Source organism: Coregonus lavaretus (assembly GCF_964263955.1).
Source record: "Coregonus lavaretus genome assembly, chromosome: 4".
NCBI classification, from domain to species: domain Eukaryota; kingdom Metazoa; phylum Chordata; class Actinopteri; order Salmoniformes; family Salmonidae; genus Coregonus; species Coregonus lavaretus.
Genome location: NC_139991.1, coordinates 26,483,296 through 26,496,688, shown reverse-complemented (window position 1 = coordinate 26,496,688; position 13,393 = coordinate 26,483,296). Strand labels below are relative to the sequence as shown.

The window sequence follows — 13,393 nt, the reverse complement described above, 5'->3', positions numbered from 1 at the left end:
TTTTGAAAGGTTCTGGCACACAGTGAGTGTTTAAACGAAGGCACCCCTCCTTTTGAACGGTTCTGGCACAAAGTGAGTGTTTAAACGAAGGCACCCCTCCTTTTGAAAGGTTCTGGCACACAGTGAGTGTTTAAACGAAGGCACCCCTCCTTTTGAAAACAGAAAATAAAAAAGAGAAAGACGACAACAAACAAACATAGAACAAAATAATGGTCTGACCGTAGCACCTGTGTATTTGTGTTCAGCTCCTCTGATAACATGGAAGTAGAAATAACTCCAGACATAGCACCTCTTTTTCTGGTTCCAGCACAGAACATTTTAGAAACATGCACATCCCATCGCCCTCCAGGACTCTACTGACAACACGTGGCATAATCACAGACAGATTTAATGCAAACGCTTGAAGGACACTACGGGTGATGACGTCTTGAACAGGAGTTCATTACAGTACTGGTGGGTTTGGTGATGTGGGAGTGTTTGGGTGTCATTTATGGGATATTCACACACGCTAGTGCACTGGAGCAAAAGTCTGTCTGTCTGTCCATATAGCACCATTACGACTCCAACCTCCATTTATAAGCTACACTCCCTCCTCCTCTCCCCCTCTCCTCCCTTCCAGTGGCTACTCCCTCCATCCCTGCGGTGCTTCCGCTCTATGTGTGATGTGTCCAGCACTTTGGATTAAAAAACAACAACAACAATAAAACAACAACAACAATCGGATGACAATAAAATAATAAAAATAATATTAATTATTATTATTATAATAAAAATAACATCAGTAACAATAATCCTCTAAAGTTCCCACTTCACAGAAGTGACAGTAATAAACGTCTGTGTCAGCGTGTCCGCTGAGCAGTGGTTAGGTTTCCACGGTGATGATGGGGTTTGGGGGGAGGGGTTTGAGGGGGTAGTAGGTGTGATAAACGGGTAAACCCCTCTTTTCTTTTCGTCTCTCGTCCCAGTGTCTCCTAATCCTCTTTCCTCCGTCTCTCCTACTGGTCTTGAATTTTTTCCCCTCTTCCCTCTCTCTTTCCCCTCCAGCTCCTTCTCTTCCTCGCTTTCTTTCTCTCCTTCTCTCTCTCAGTGGGTCAGCGTCCTTGGCACGTCTTGCAGCACATCTGTCTGAAGTACGCGCGGCCACAGAACTTGAACTTCAGCACCAGTGGGCAATATGCCACTTTGTTTACATCTTTACATTCTGGAGAGAAAAATACAAAAGTTTGAAGATAAAGGAAAGAAGAAGACCAAGAGGAATGACAATGTCTATGAACCACCTGTGTGTGTGTGTGTGTGTGTGTGTGTGTGTGTGTGTGTGTGTGTGTGTGTGTGTGTGTGTGTGTGTGTGTGTGTGTGTGTGTGTGTGTGTGTGTGTGTGTGTGTGTGTGTGTGTGTGTGTGTGTGTGTGTGTGCGTGCGTGTGTGTGTGTGTGTTTGCGTGTGTGTGCGTGTATGTGTGCAGGATGTTGTAATATTGCTGTTCTATTCAAATTAATTAAATGCATTCCAGACCAGTTTCTAACCTCAGACAGGTGCACCGGCACCGGTCCCAGAGATAGTTGTCTGACACCTATTTAGTCAGGTCTTAGCTGTTAGATTTAATATAAGCGGTCCTCCGAGCCTGTCCCTGGTACAAATAAGGTTGAGAAACACTGTGCACTATTCCAAGTTTCGCTTGTCTTTGACAAACAACCGGCCCTAATAAATCTCCCCTCCGTGTCGCTGTGTAATGGTATGTTTCAGCTGATGGATGGCCTGCTGTAACGTTCCCGCCTTTCTCTCACTATCTCTCCCTCCCTCTCTGTGTGCTATATGATTAAGTAAGGAGAACATACCATACCAAAGGAATGTCTAGAACTATCTCACGTCACATGAGCGGTGCGCACTTTTCTGTTAATCACTTTGGCCCTGTCTTCTGAAAAGGACTATTATTTGTGCTTTCTAAGCACTTACTCTTACTGGTATGTGAAAGATCAGCTTCTTTCTCTTCTTTCTTACATTGTATGTATCAATCCAGGTTGGTCTCATTGAGGTCAAACTTATTTTGTAAAAGAGACCTGGTTCTTATGCCTTTTTACAGATGAATAATCATAAGCAAACATTACTGTCTGTCTTGAGTGTTGGCCTGTAATAGTAGTCAGAGGCTAGTCCAGATCAATCTCTCTCTCAACCCTTCACAATGTAATAACACCATCTAACACACATCCCACAGACACACATTACACCATCTACACTGAGACAGATGCTGGCCTGATTCACCGACCGGGCTGTCTGCCACACACACGCGCAACCTCCCCCTCACCACCACCACCACCACCACAGACATAGTTAGGTGGACGAACAGGGCAGAGCAGAGCCTCTAAATGCCTTATCAGGCTGTGGCCTGGGAGGGAGAGAGGGAGACATGCTCTCCCTGCTGTTCGCCTGTCTGTCTGTCTGTCTGTATGGGACAATTAGCCTGAAGCTAATCCCATTAGCCATTAGCGTCTCCACACACTCTGCTCTGCTCAGCGTTTCCATTCAGCCCCATCGACGTGTGGGCTGGGCCTGTCCCTATGCATCCTAACACACATCCATCATAGCAGGGAGAGGATGGTCCAGACTGCTCTGACCCGCAGCCAGCTCAATCTCACTGGAAAGATGAATGCGGTGTGTTCTGTAAGAGTTGTGTCACCCCACCGTGTTTAGGTCATACGGCTGAATGGAACTAGGATGGAGCTCTTGTAAAGGGGTGGCTGGATTGGTGGGTGAGGGTTCTGTGTGTATGTGTATATGTGTGAGTGCGCGTGTGTGTGTTCTGTACTCACCGTCACCGTTGGCGATGGGCACGGCGTCACACTTGCTCTCACACTGCTGCATGGCGGTGGGTCTGAGGCCCTCGGTACACTCACTGGAGGGCTTGCCCGTGTAGGAGAGACACTGCACCGTCCGCATCTGCTGGCCCAGCCCACACTGCGCTGAACACTGTTGTGAAACACACACACACACAGACATTATTAACCACACTGCACCAAACAATGAAACACATAGATATTATTAACCACACTGCACCAAACACTGAAACACATAGACATTATTAATCACACTGCACCAAACACTGAAACACATAGACATTATTAACCACACTGCACCAAACACTGAAACACATAGACATTATTAATCACACTGCACCAAACACTGAAACACATAGACATTATTAACCACACTGCACCAAACACTGAAACACATAGATATTATTAACCACACTGCACCAAACACTGAAACACATAGACATTATTAACCACACTGCACCAAACACTGAAACACATAGACATTATTAAGCACACTGCACCAAACACTGAAACACATAGACATTATTAACCACACTGCACCAAACACTGAAACACATAGACATTATTAATCACACTGCACCAAACACTGAAACACATAGACATTATTAACCACACTGCACCAAACACTGAAACACATACATTATTAACCACATACTGCGGTCAAAAGACACATACAGAGTTATTAACCCTCAATACAGCCACACTGTTAAAACTCATACCCATGTGTTATAACCTATAGTAATTGAGTCATTTACACAGTCAAACAGCACTTTACTGCTGGCTGGCAGTGTAATGTTGATGACATTTAATGAAAATGGGGCGGCAGGTAGCCTAGCGGTTAGAGCTTTGGGCCAGTAACCAAAAGGTTACCTCTATGGGCCAAGCCAAGCTTAGCTTAGCCTGAGTGTGCAGATTCTCACTGCGCCCTGTGTTGCCTTCCCAGCAGACACTCAACGAGTCTGACTAATCACTACGGACATAATAGCTCATCCTATTAAGTCACCGTTAAGAGGAAGGAGAGAGAAAGAGAGCGAGCAAGCTGAGAAACCAAGGTAAGTAGAATGGCCTTCATGAACTGTTGAAGTGACTGAGTCTGACCACACACAAACATACAGTACATGGACATACATAGAACTAGAATGAACATTCTACATGCACAGACGATTATGGGAGGAATGTGATAGTAATGATTTAATGGGCATCAGTCAGACTGCAGTCAGCTGGTCTACATTAGAACAGAGAGATGGTATCTATCCGCTCTAGACACAAGAGACATGCAGGTAGTTGCATCAACTAGAAAAGTCTAGTTAACTACATCAGCCAGGGTTATCAGTCCAACCCAACAGTTCTCCTATCAATGTTATTATCTGTACTGTAGTAGTTCTCTTAGTTGTCTGTATCATAGTAAAGAAAGTATTTCTGGTCAGGTTCTGTAGTAGAAGGCTTCCAGATACTTCTAGATATACCTGGATGTTATTTAGGGACCTAACCAGGTTGTGGTGGGATTGCAGTGGTGGACTTTGTTGTGGTAGTAAAGGAACTGTGGGGGGTTAGAGGTCAGAGTCCAGAGGTTAGAGGTCATGGGGTCTGGTCCCAGGTTCTCATAACAACAACAACCGGTGCTCTCACTTCAATCAGATGGCAGTAAGCCGTATAAGCAGCTGGTTGATAACCTCTCTGTGGCCCATCAAACGACAGGGTTTGATGGGTCTAATATATACCAGTAACACCACAGCTTTGTCTGTTTAGACCAAGGACTTTCTCACGCACTGGCCAAGGTGAGGTGTATCTACCTCTCTCCCATTCCTCTCTCCCGCCTCTCTTTCCCTCTCCCTCCCCCTCTATAATTACGGCCTTCACCCTCTCCTCTCCTCCTGTCTCTCACCCCTGTCTCTCCTCTCCCTGAGCCGTAAAAAGGGCAGCTTGTTGTGAAGGTAGTGCTTCGCTCCCCGGCCTCGCTGCCAGAGGCCAAAAGGTCACTGGTTCAAATCCCACTTAAGACCCTCCATTGACGTGAGCCATCTGTCAGGGCTGGCCTGGGCCATAATAAAGGCAGTCTAATTGGGAGGGGATGACATGCAGGCTGGGATGTGAGGCTCCACAGAGCCTGATCTGAAGGGAGGGTAAGCCTGGTGGCCCGGTGGGCACAGGGGCTAGATACGTGTTGATGGGATGGTTGAGATCTGACTGGGGCCGCAGCACACAATCACACACACACACATGCATGCACGCAAACACAGGCAAGCAGACAGGTTGGACAGGCACACATGACCAGCGCTCTAGGGACCCCAGTTTATGATCAAAGCATAAATTCTGTTGATTGTTCACCAAAACAGGGGATTTGATGTCTGTTCTTCTTGGAATAGCTTAGTTTACCTGCCTTTGGTACAAACATGTTGTGTTTTGACATTCCCATGTCAAGACATATTGAAGCAATGAAAAGTGAATGGAAAAGTGAAAGGAAGCAATGATTTCTGAAGGGGGAACCAATCTTACCTGTCCCCATTCCCCTGGGATCCATCTAGGTGGCGGACAGCGTCCCAGACTGCAGCGGATCCTGACGGGGGGCTTATTGTGGGGGGGACAGTGGGCTGGGGGGAAAGTCTTGGTCAGGTCGTTGCTCTTACACAGCACGATGCGGTGCTTGAACCCAGGGCCACATTTGGGCGTACACTTGGGGCAGAAGGAAGAACAGAAAAGCTCAATAAAACTATTAAACTTTGAATGTTTTCTACAGTAAATATTCTAGTTCTCTATTACAACTACTGCTGTCACGCAAAGCAATCCCAGTGGACAAAACTGATTAAAATGACCAGTTTTTCCCGCTGGGATGTAAAAAGGGGCGGTCCTTCTCCTACCTCTGACCAATCCAGAGTGACCCACCGAGGGGGACAGGACTGGTTATTGCAGGCCTCTCGTTCTATAGGTCGGTGCGTCAGACAGTGGCTGTCCTCCAGGGTCTCCTCCTCAGCAGGCCCCATCTTCCTGATACACAGAACCGTCCGAGTCCGCATCCCGCCATCACATGTCTTCCCACAGTCCGACCAGTCCCCGATAAACCACCTACAACAACACAATCACAACATTAGAACATCGACTTAACCACAACTTTAATATAACAACAATAGAACTGCCACTTTAACTGTAACTTTAAGAGAACTGTTCCATTGGAATCATATGGATCAGATCAGTATTCATATGGCCGACAGTATTATGCAGTATCAGAAATTGGATAATATGCTTCAATTGTATATTCTGGTGTAAATAACAGTTTTCTTGTGCACTGCCACTACTTATTCCCTTTAAGGGCAACACATTTCTCTAACTACACAACATGTTGTCAGAACACAGCCAACACAGACATCCAGCGACTGGGAGACATTACATTCCTGATCCATCTTACGTCATCCACAGGAATGTACAGAGAATGAACATTGTCTCCCAACATCTGGGTTGCCTTCCATTCCCCCCGCCCATGCCATGCTGGGTATTCTAAAACAATCATGTTTACACGCTCATGTTGATACACTACTCTCCCTGACTGTGGACACTATGTTTGCGTTCCTGATTGAAAAATCACGGCATGTGTTTGTTGCAGTTCACTTAAATACTGCAATGGACAACAAGGGCTGTCTGAGAGTCTGAGAAGAGAGAAAAAGGGAATCCACTAACAAGCTGAATACACACATAGATAGTGTTTGTTCCAATGTCAACCTGGCCCTTAATTGAGTGAGCTGATGAGTTCAAAGATAGCTTTCTTGGGCATTAGGTGAAGCCAGGAACGGGCTCCATATCAAAACAAATCAAATCAAATTTTATTTGCCACATGCGCCAAATACAACAGGTGTAGACATTACAGTGAAATGCTTACTTACAAGCCCTTAACCAACAATGCATTACTATTTATTTTTTATTTTATAGAAAATAGAAAAAGTGTTAAGTAAAAAAATTAAAGCAAATAACTAAAGAACAGCAATAAAATAAAATAACAGTAGGGAGGCTATATACAGGGGGGTACCGGTGCAGAGTCAATGTGTGGGGGCACCGGCTAGTCGAGGTAATTGAGGTAATATGCACATAGTGCAAATAGTCCGGGTAGCCATGATTAGCTGTTCTGAAGTCTTATATCGTTTCATTACAGATGCCCATCTAACTGTAACGACTCATTCATATACACCCAAATATACACACACATCACTATTGGCAGACGGCTTCAGCCCATTGGCCAAAAGCATTTAATCCTTTTTTCCAATTGAACATTTGAGACATGATTGAACTCTGTCTGACCATTCCCTCAGCCCTTGCAGAGAGGCTAAGCGCTTTTGGCCACAACACACACACAGACGGACGCACACTCTCAAGGACGCGCATGTGTGCACTCACCACTCGCATACACACAGACGGACACACACACACTCTTGCGTATGTTATCCCTCGAGGGTTCATTGAGTAAACTAGCCAATACAATTAAACACAGGTGGTCATTTTCAGCATTTTCATTTTTTGGCATTAAACAAGCTTCGAAAAGAGTTAACATATGAAGTTATAAATCATTGCCGTTTTATTTTAGCATTTTCTTCAAAACACATTTTACAGCTAAGGGACTCCTTGAAGGCAAATTAATATAGCAAGTCATAATCGTTTTTTTACTAAATAGTTTTACGTTTCTTAACCAGAGCTTATGATAGAACTAAATGCTTGTGTAGTCTTCTGAACCCACTCCACCCACTATCTACTATTAGTTGGTCTCTGGTTGTCAGTCATTGAAAGGTTGTATGTAATAAGTGTTCTGGACCTGAGGTCCAACACTAGTATTAGTATTTCCTCTGAGCCAAGTTAGCATACAGTACACAAATCCAGCATAGTTTAGCAGGGTATCTTTCTGTTCCAAGATGGACATTAGGTTAATAGTGTCTGAGGGTCTTACCTGGGGAGCAGGTACAGTGCGTGACCACTGCATTGTATTGTATTGCATTGCAATGCATTGTATTGTATTGCATTATATTGTATGGTATTGTATTGCATTGTATTGTATTGCAATGTATGGTATTGCATTGCATTGTATTGTATTGTATTGCAATGTATTGTATTGCATTGTATTTTATTGCATTGTATTGTATAGTATGGCATTGTTGGTTGAGAGTGACTGGTGGTCTTACATACTCTGTGGGGGCAGATACTGTACATGACCACTGCATAGTATTGTATTGAACCGTATTGTCCTGTATAGCACTGTATTGTAGATGAAGGTCTTACTGTACGTACTCTGGGGGGCACGGTTCAGTGTTGCAGGACCTCTGGTTCTCTGGAGGTTTGTTGTCTGGGTCACAGTAGCTGTTCTGCACCACCGAGTTATCATCCAGACGCTTACACAACACTTCCTGCTTCTGGGAACCTAACAGAGAAGAGGGAACAAACACACACAACACCCAGTTAATGTCCAGCCTCTTCCTGTATGATGCATCACTTCCTGGGAACCCTGACAGAGAAGGGGAGCAAAACACGCACACAACACCCATTTCACTGATTAACTACTGATTCCTGAAAATGTAAGAAAATACAGTAGCGAAAATCACCTTCTTATTCTCCTGCACATGAAACAGAGTGCAGCAGGCAGCTCCATACAGTGCAGTGTGTCTGTGTTTAGGTGGAGACGTAAAGGATGGTTTCAGTCTGTGGTAAACCAGACGTGTAAATGCCTGGTGCCTAACAGGATATGTTGGCAAACATCCCTTTTACAGAGCAGCGGCTCTTTACTTTGGCTGCTGGCGCAGAGTCTGAGGGCTACCGTATCGCTGTCACCCAACTCTCTCTCTGTGTGTGTGTGCGCGTGTGTGTGCGCGTGTGTACGCACGTGCGTGTACCCTCTCAGAGAGGGTCTGTATGGGGTCTCATGAGACATATCCTAGGACCTAAACCATACTAATCTTGCCCACCAGCCGGCTCTCTCTCTCTGTCGAGACGTTTGGTTTCCAAGCGCCTCAGAACGGGACTTGACTGGAAGTCTGTGGCAGGAGCGGACGAAACAACCGCTGATTTTAATTGGCTGATCTCTCAGTCCATCATCACTACCTAGCATAACCCTTAGAACCTCCTCTCTGGATTTCGAAGTGGGAGCAGCACACTAACCAAGGAAGTGAGTTTGGGAAATCGGAAAGTTCTATGGTCACTGTGATAGAAAATGTATTTTGATTGTCCCATTTAATACAGGTACAAGGTTAACACCATACTGGTCTGACTGGTGTAATGAGATATGCACGTGTGTGTAAGGTGACAGAGAGAGAGTGTGAGTGCCTGCCTGCCTGCTTGCCTGAGTGTCTGCCTGCGAGAATGTGCACATGTGAAGGCATTTGTATAGTGGTATACACACCAATAGTACAGCTGGATTGGTGTTAAAGTATCATGCTTGCAGAGGGTAGTGAAACTGAAGTGGCCAGGATGTCACAATATGTTTTTAAAAGGTTTTATTAGCACAGAGGTGCATTAAATGAAACTTTATGATTAGCAGCGTCAGCTAAATTCAACGGCTATATGATTTAAGGCCCATATCCAAAACGTAAGGATCTGTTATATTGATTTTTATATGTTGTAAAGTGTTGCTTGGTAGAAGTCCCAAAAGCCAAAAGCCAGAATGTCATCTACATTACAATACTAAGGTATTAACATCTATATGATATGATATCTGTAGCTCTTTGCTTTGGTCATGCATAGATCTCCTTTCTCAAAAACTCTATTTTGGGGTCTTTTTCTGTTCTGTGTATGTGTTTTTTTGCTAAAATATTGCAGGCATTTAGTGGCCATGCTTGACAGCTGGAGAGGAACAGTATTTATTTCTTCATAAAAGCCAATTGCTTTTGGGGGTAAAATGAGTTGGTTTAGTCATTCTTGAGGCAGTGGTCGACATTTCGCTGTGGTTTCAGAGTTAGGAGGTTTCAGTATGCAGTAGGACAAGGGTTTTGGAGCGGCAGACCGTTGTATCTCTGGCAAGTCAGACTGTATGCTAGCTAGCCCTGGTTAACCAGAAGATATGCAAAGCAGCTCATTCATAGAAATTACAACATATTCATGTGCCTGGTTTAAATATGGAAAACACATATTAGGTTTTTCTTAAAAGCTGAAATTACATTTAGAAAGCAATAAAGTTATGATCCTACAAACCCATGTGAAATTATCATACTGGGTTACCCCACAGTATTCTCCAGTATTTTGATAAGTATTGGTTGGTCTGGATTGGAAAGACACACACACAAGACACAATGTATCTCATGTTGGAGAAAGCTACTGTTATTGAAAAGAAAACAATAAAAATGGCCACAGTATTTAACCATATTCCATTACCAGATAGCTAGAACAGCACTTTTAAAAAGCCATAGATCTCTGACACCTAGATTCATGCTCCCCACAGTCTCCATATTTACAGTATTGTGTTCCGTAGGGCACAATGTTGAACATAGCCATAACATTTTGCAACAGAAAGCAAAAATTAGCTTATTTATTGGACAGAGAGCATTGGATAACTTCAAGTACCCAGTTTCAAAATGTTTTCTCTTGTTTGGTGCCTAATGAACAGGACCAGGACATAGCCATATATGGGCATGTGGTTGGTGCAGTGCATACCTCCAGCGCAGGTGGCGGAGCAGTCGGACCAGGCCAGATGGTGCCAGGAGAAGCCCACCTCGTTGTCCCCACTTCCTGTTCTCTGGATGGGAACATTGAACTTATAACGGATCCCCATGTTCTGTTCCTGGAGAAGAACCTGGAGGTGAGAGGAAGACACTCTTTGATTATATGCATTTATAGCGTTGGCTTCAGTTCCATATTAAATCATTTTAAGTGCATTTTCCATTCCGACGTCCTGAATTTAAAGAAACTGAAATTAAACAACTGAAATGGAATTGATCCAAACCTTTATCGTACTTTGCTTTATGTTTTTTTGTGTTTTTAGTTCAATGTCCGCTCAGCCCACTTGCCCATACACTCTATGGGCAAAAGTTTTCAGACCCCTTGACTTTTTCCACATTTTGTTACGTTACAGCCTTATTCTAAAATTGATTACATTGTTTTTTCCCTCATCAATCTACACACAATACCCCATAATGACAAAGTAAAAACTGGTTTTTAGAAAGTTTTGCTAATTTATTACAAATAAAAAAACGGAAATATCACATTTACATAAGTAATCAGATCCTTTACTCAGTACTTTGTTGAAGCACCTTTGGCAGCGATTACAGCTGCACAGCTATTTTCAGGTCTCTCCAGAGATGTTCAATCGGGTTCAAGTCCGGGCTCTGGCTGGGCCACTCAAGGACATTCAGAGACTTGTCCCGAAGCCACTCCTGCGTTGTCTTGGCTGTGTGCTTAGGGTCGTTGTCCTGTTGGAAGGTGAGCAGGTTTTCATCAATCTCTGTACATTGCTCCGTTCATCTTTGCCTCGATCCTGACTAGTCTCCCAGTCCCTGCTGCTGAAAAACATCCCCACAGCATGATGCTGCCACCACCATGCTTCACCATAGGGATGGTACCAGGTTTCCTCCAGACGTGACGCTTGGCATTCAGGCCAAAGAGTTCAATCTTGGTTTCATCAGACCAGAGAATCTTGTTGTCCTTCAGGAAGGTTCTCCCATCTCACAGAAGAACTCTAGAGCTCCTTCAGAATGACCATTGGGTTCTTGGTCACCTCCCTGACCAAGGCCCTTCTCCCCCAATTGCTCAGTTTGGCCGGATGTCCAGCTCTAGGAAGAGTCTTGGTGGTTCCAAACTTCTTCCATTTAAGAATGATGGAGGCCACTGTGTTCTTGGGGACCTTCAATGCTGCAGACATTTTTTGTTACCCTTCCCCAGATCTGTGCCTCGACACAATCCTGTCTCAGAGCTCTACGGAGAATTCCTTCGACCTCATGGCTTGGTTTTTGCTCTGACATGCACTGTTAACTGTGGGACCTTATATAGACAGGTGTGTGCCTTTCCAAATCATGTCCAATCAATTGAATTTACCACAGTTGGACTCTAATCAAGTTGTAGAAACAACTCAAGGATGATCAATGGAAACAGGATGCACCTGAGTTCAATTTCAAGTCTCATAACAAAGGGTCTGAATACTTATGTAAATAAGGTATTTCTGTTTTTTATTTTTAATACATTTGCAAACATTTCTAAAAACCTGTTTTCGCTTTGTCATTTTGGGTTATTGTGTGTAGATTGCTGAGGATTTGTTTTTTAAAATCCATTTTAGAATAAGGCTGTAACATAACAAAATGTGGAAAAAGTCAAGGGTTCTGAATACTTTCCGAAGGCACTGTATGTAATGTATACAATAACTATGTATTTATACTATGATCCTCCCATTCTATGGAATGCCCACCGCCCTCATATGTCATTTCTGCTAATATGTTTTACTAGGCGGAACAGATAAGGTTAACTTTGATTCTATACAAGTAAAGTATAGAAAAACCCAACTTATCACATGGCATGTGCAAGGTCTACATAATGGGGGAACAAAAGCATACAGTTCTCTTAAAGAGATTGTCACAAGATGTGGTTTTCTTGCAAGAGTTACATTTATTTTATTTTATTAGAAATGTAACATTTAAAGAGGAGCTGGGTTTGAGAGGCCTATGATGCCACCTACTGTAGTAACAGCAGAGGAGTAAGCCTCCTGATAAATAAGAATACACAATTCTCCCATATATACCAGCACATGGACCAAGAAGGCCATTTTCTAATGTTTAATTGTACCTTACATGGTGAAAGATACACATTGATTTCGATGTATATCCCACCAGGGGCAAGTCTGGTGTTTTTAGCTATATTAGATAAAATCCAGAACCATTATTTTAGCAGGTGACCTAAATTGACAGAGACGTAGTAATAAGAAAGGCATGTTTAGGGAGCCTCCAAAGAGGCTGAAAAATGTAATCTCTGCAAATTATTTACAGCACACCTGGAGATGATTATTCCCAACTACAAAATACTATTAAAAAATGTTCTCAAAGTAAGAAAAGCTATTCAAGAATTGACTACATTTTTATATCTTAAAAAATGCACTCAACAATTTACTGGATTTAAAAATGAATGATATAGTGATATCGGATCATTCTCCAGTATCATGTTTAATTACACCAATAGAAAATACACTTAGCGACAGAATCTGGAGAATGAACAGAGCGCATCATCTGGACCAGAAATTTATTAAAAACCTTTACCATTACAAATGTTGACATACAGTGCCTTCAGAAAGTATTCACAACCCTTGACTTTTTACACATTTTGTTGGGTTTTTGTCAATGATCTACACAAAATACTCTGTAATGTCAAAGTGGAAGAAAACTTTTTACATTTGTAAAAAATATATAAATAAAATAAAAAACACTAGTATATCTTGATGACATAAGTATTCAACCCCCTGAGTCAATACATGTTAGAATCACCTTTGGCAGCATTACAGCTGTGAGTCTTTCTGGGTAAGAGCTTTGCACACCTAGATTGTACAATATTTGCAGATTTTTTTTTAAATATATATTTCAAGCTCTGTCAAGTTGGTTGTTGATCATTGCTAGACAGACG

At 43.1% G+C, this 13,393-nt stretch overlaps 1 protein-coding gene across 1 annotated transcript in view; it reads right to left on the bottom strand.

Annotated features, from left to right (window-relative positions):
* Nucleotides 1–1,091: 1,091 nt before the first annotated feature.
* Nucleotides 1,092–13,393, bottom strand: part of adamts6 (ADAM metallopeptidase with thrombospondin type 1 motif, 6) — a gene marked incomplete at both ends in the record, with an annotated part of 82,235 nt that continues 69,933 nt past the window's right edge. Inside the window, 6 exons of the mRNA XM_084159689.1 lie at nucleotides 1,092–1,201; nucleotides 2,807–2,963; nucleotides 5,327–5,503; nucleotides 5,689–5,893; nucleotides 8,096–8,225; nucleotides 10,448–10,586. Coding sequence (XP_084015815.1) covers nucleotides 1,092–1,201; nucleotides 2,807–2,963; nucleotides 5,327–5,503; nucleotides 5,689–5,893; nucleotides 8,096–8,225; nucleotides 10,448–10,586 — 918 coding nt within the window. The remainder of the gene's footprint in view (nucleotides 1,202–2,806; nucleotides 2,964–5,326; nucleotides 5,504–5,688; nucleotides 5,894–8,095; nucleotides 8,226–10,447; nucleotides 10,587–13,393) is intronic.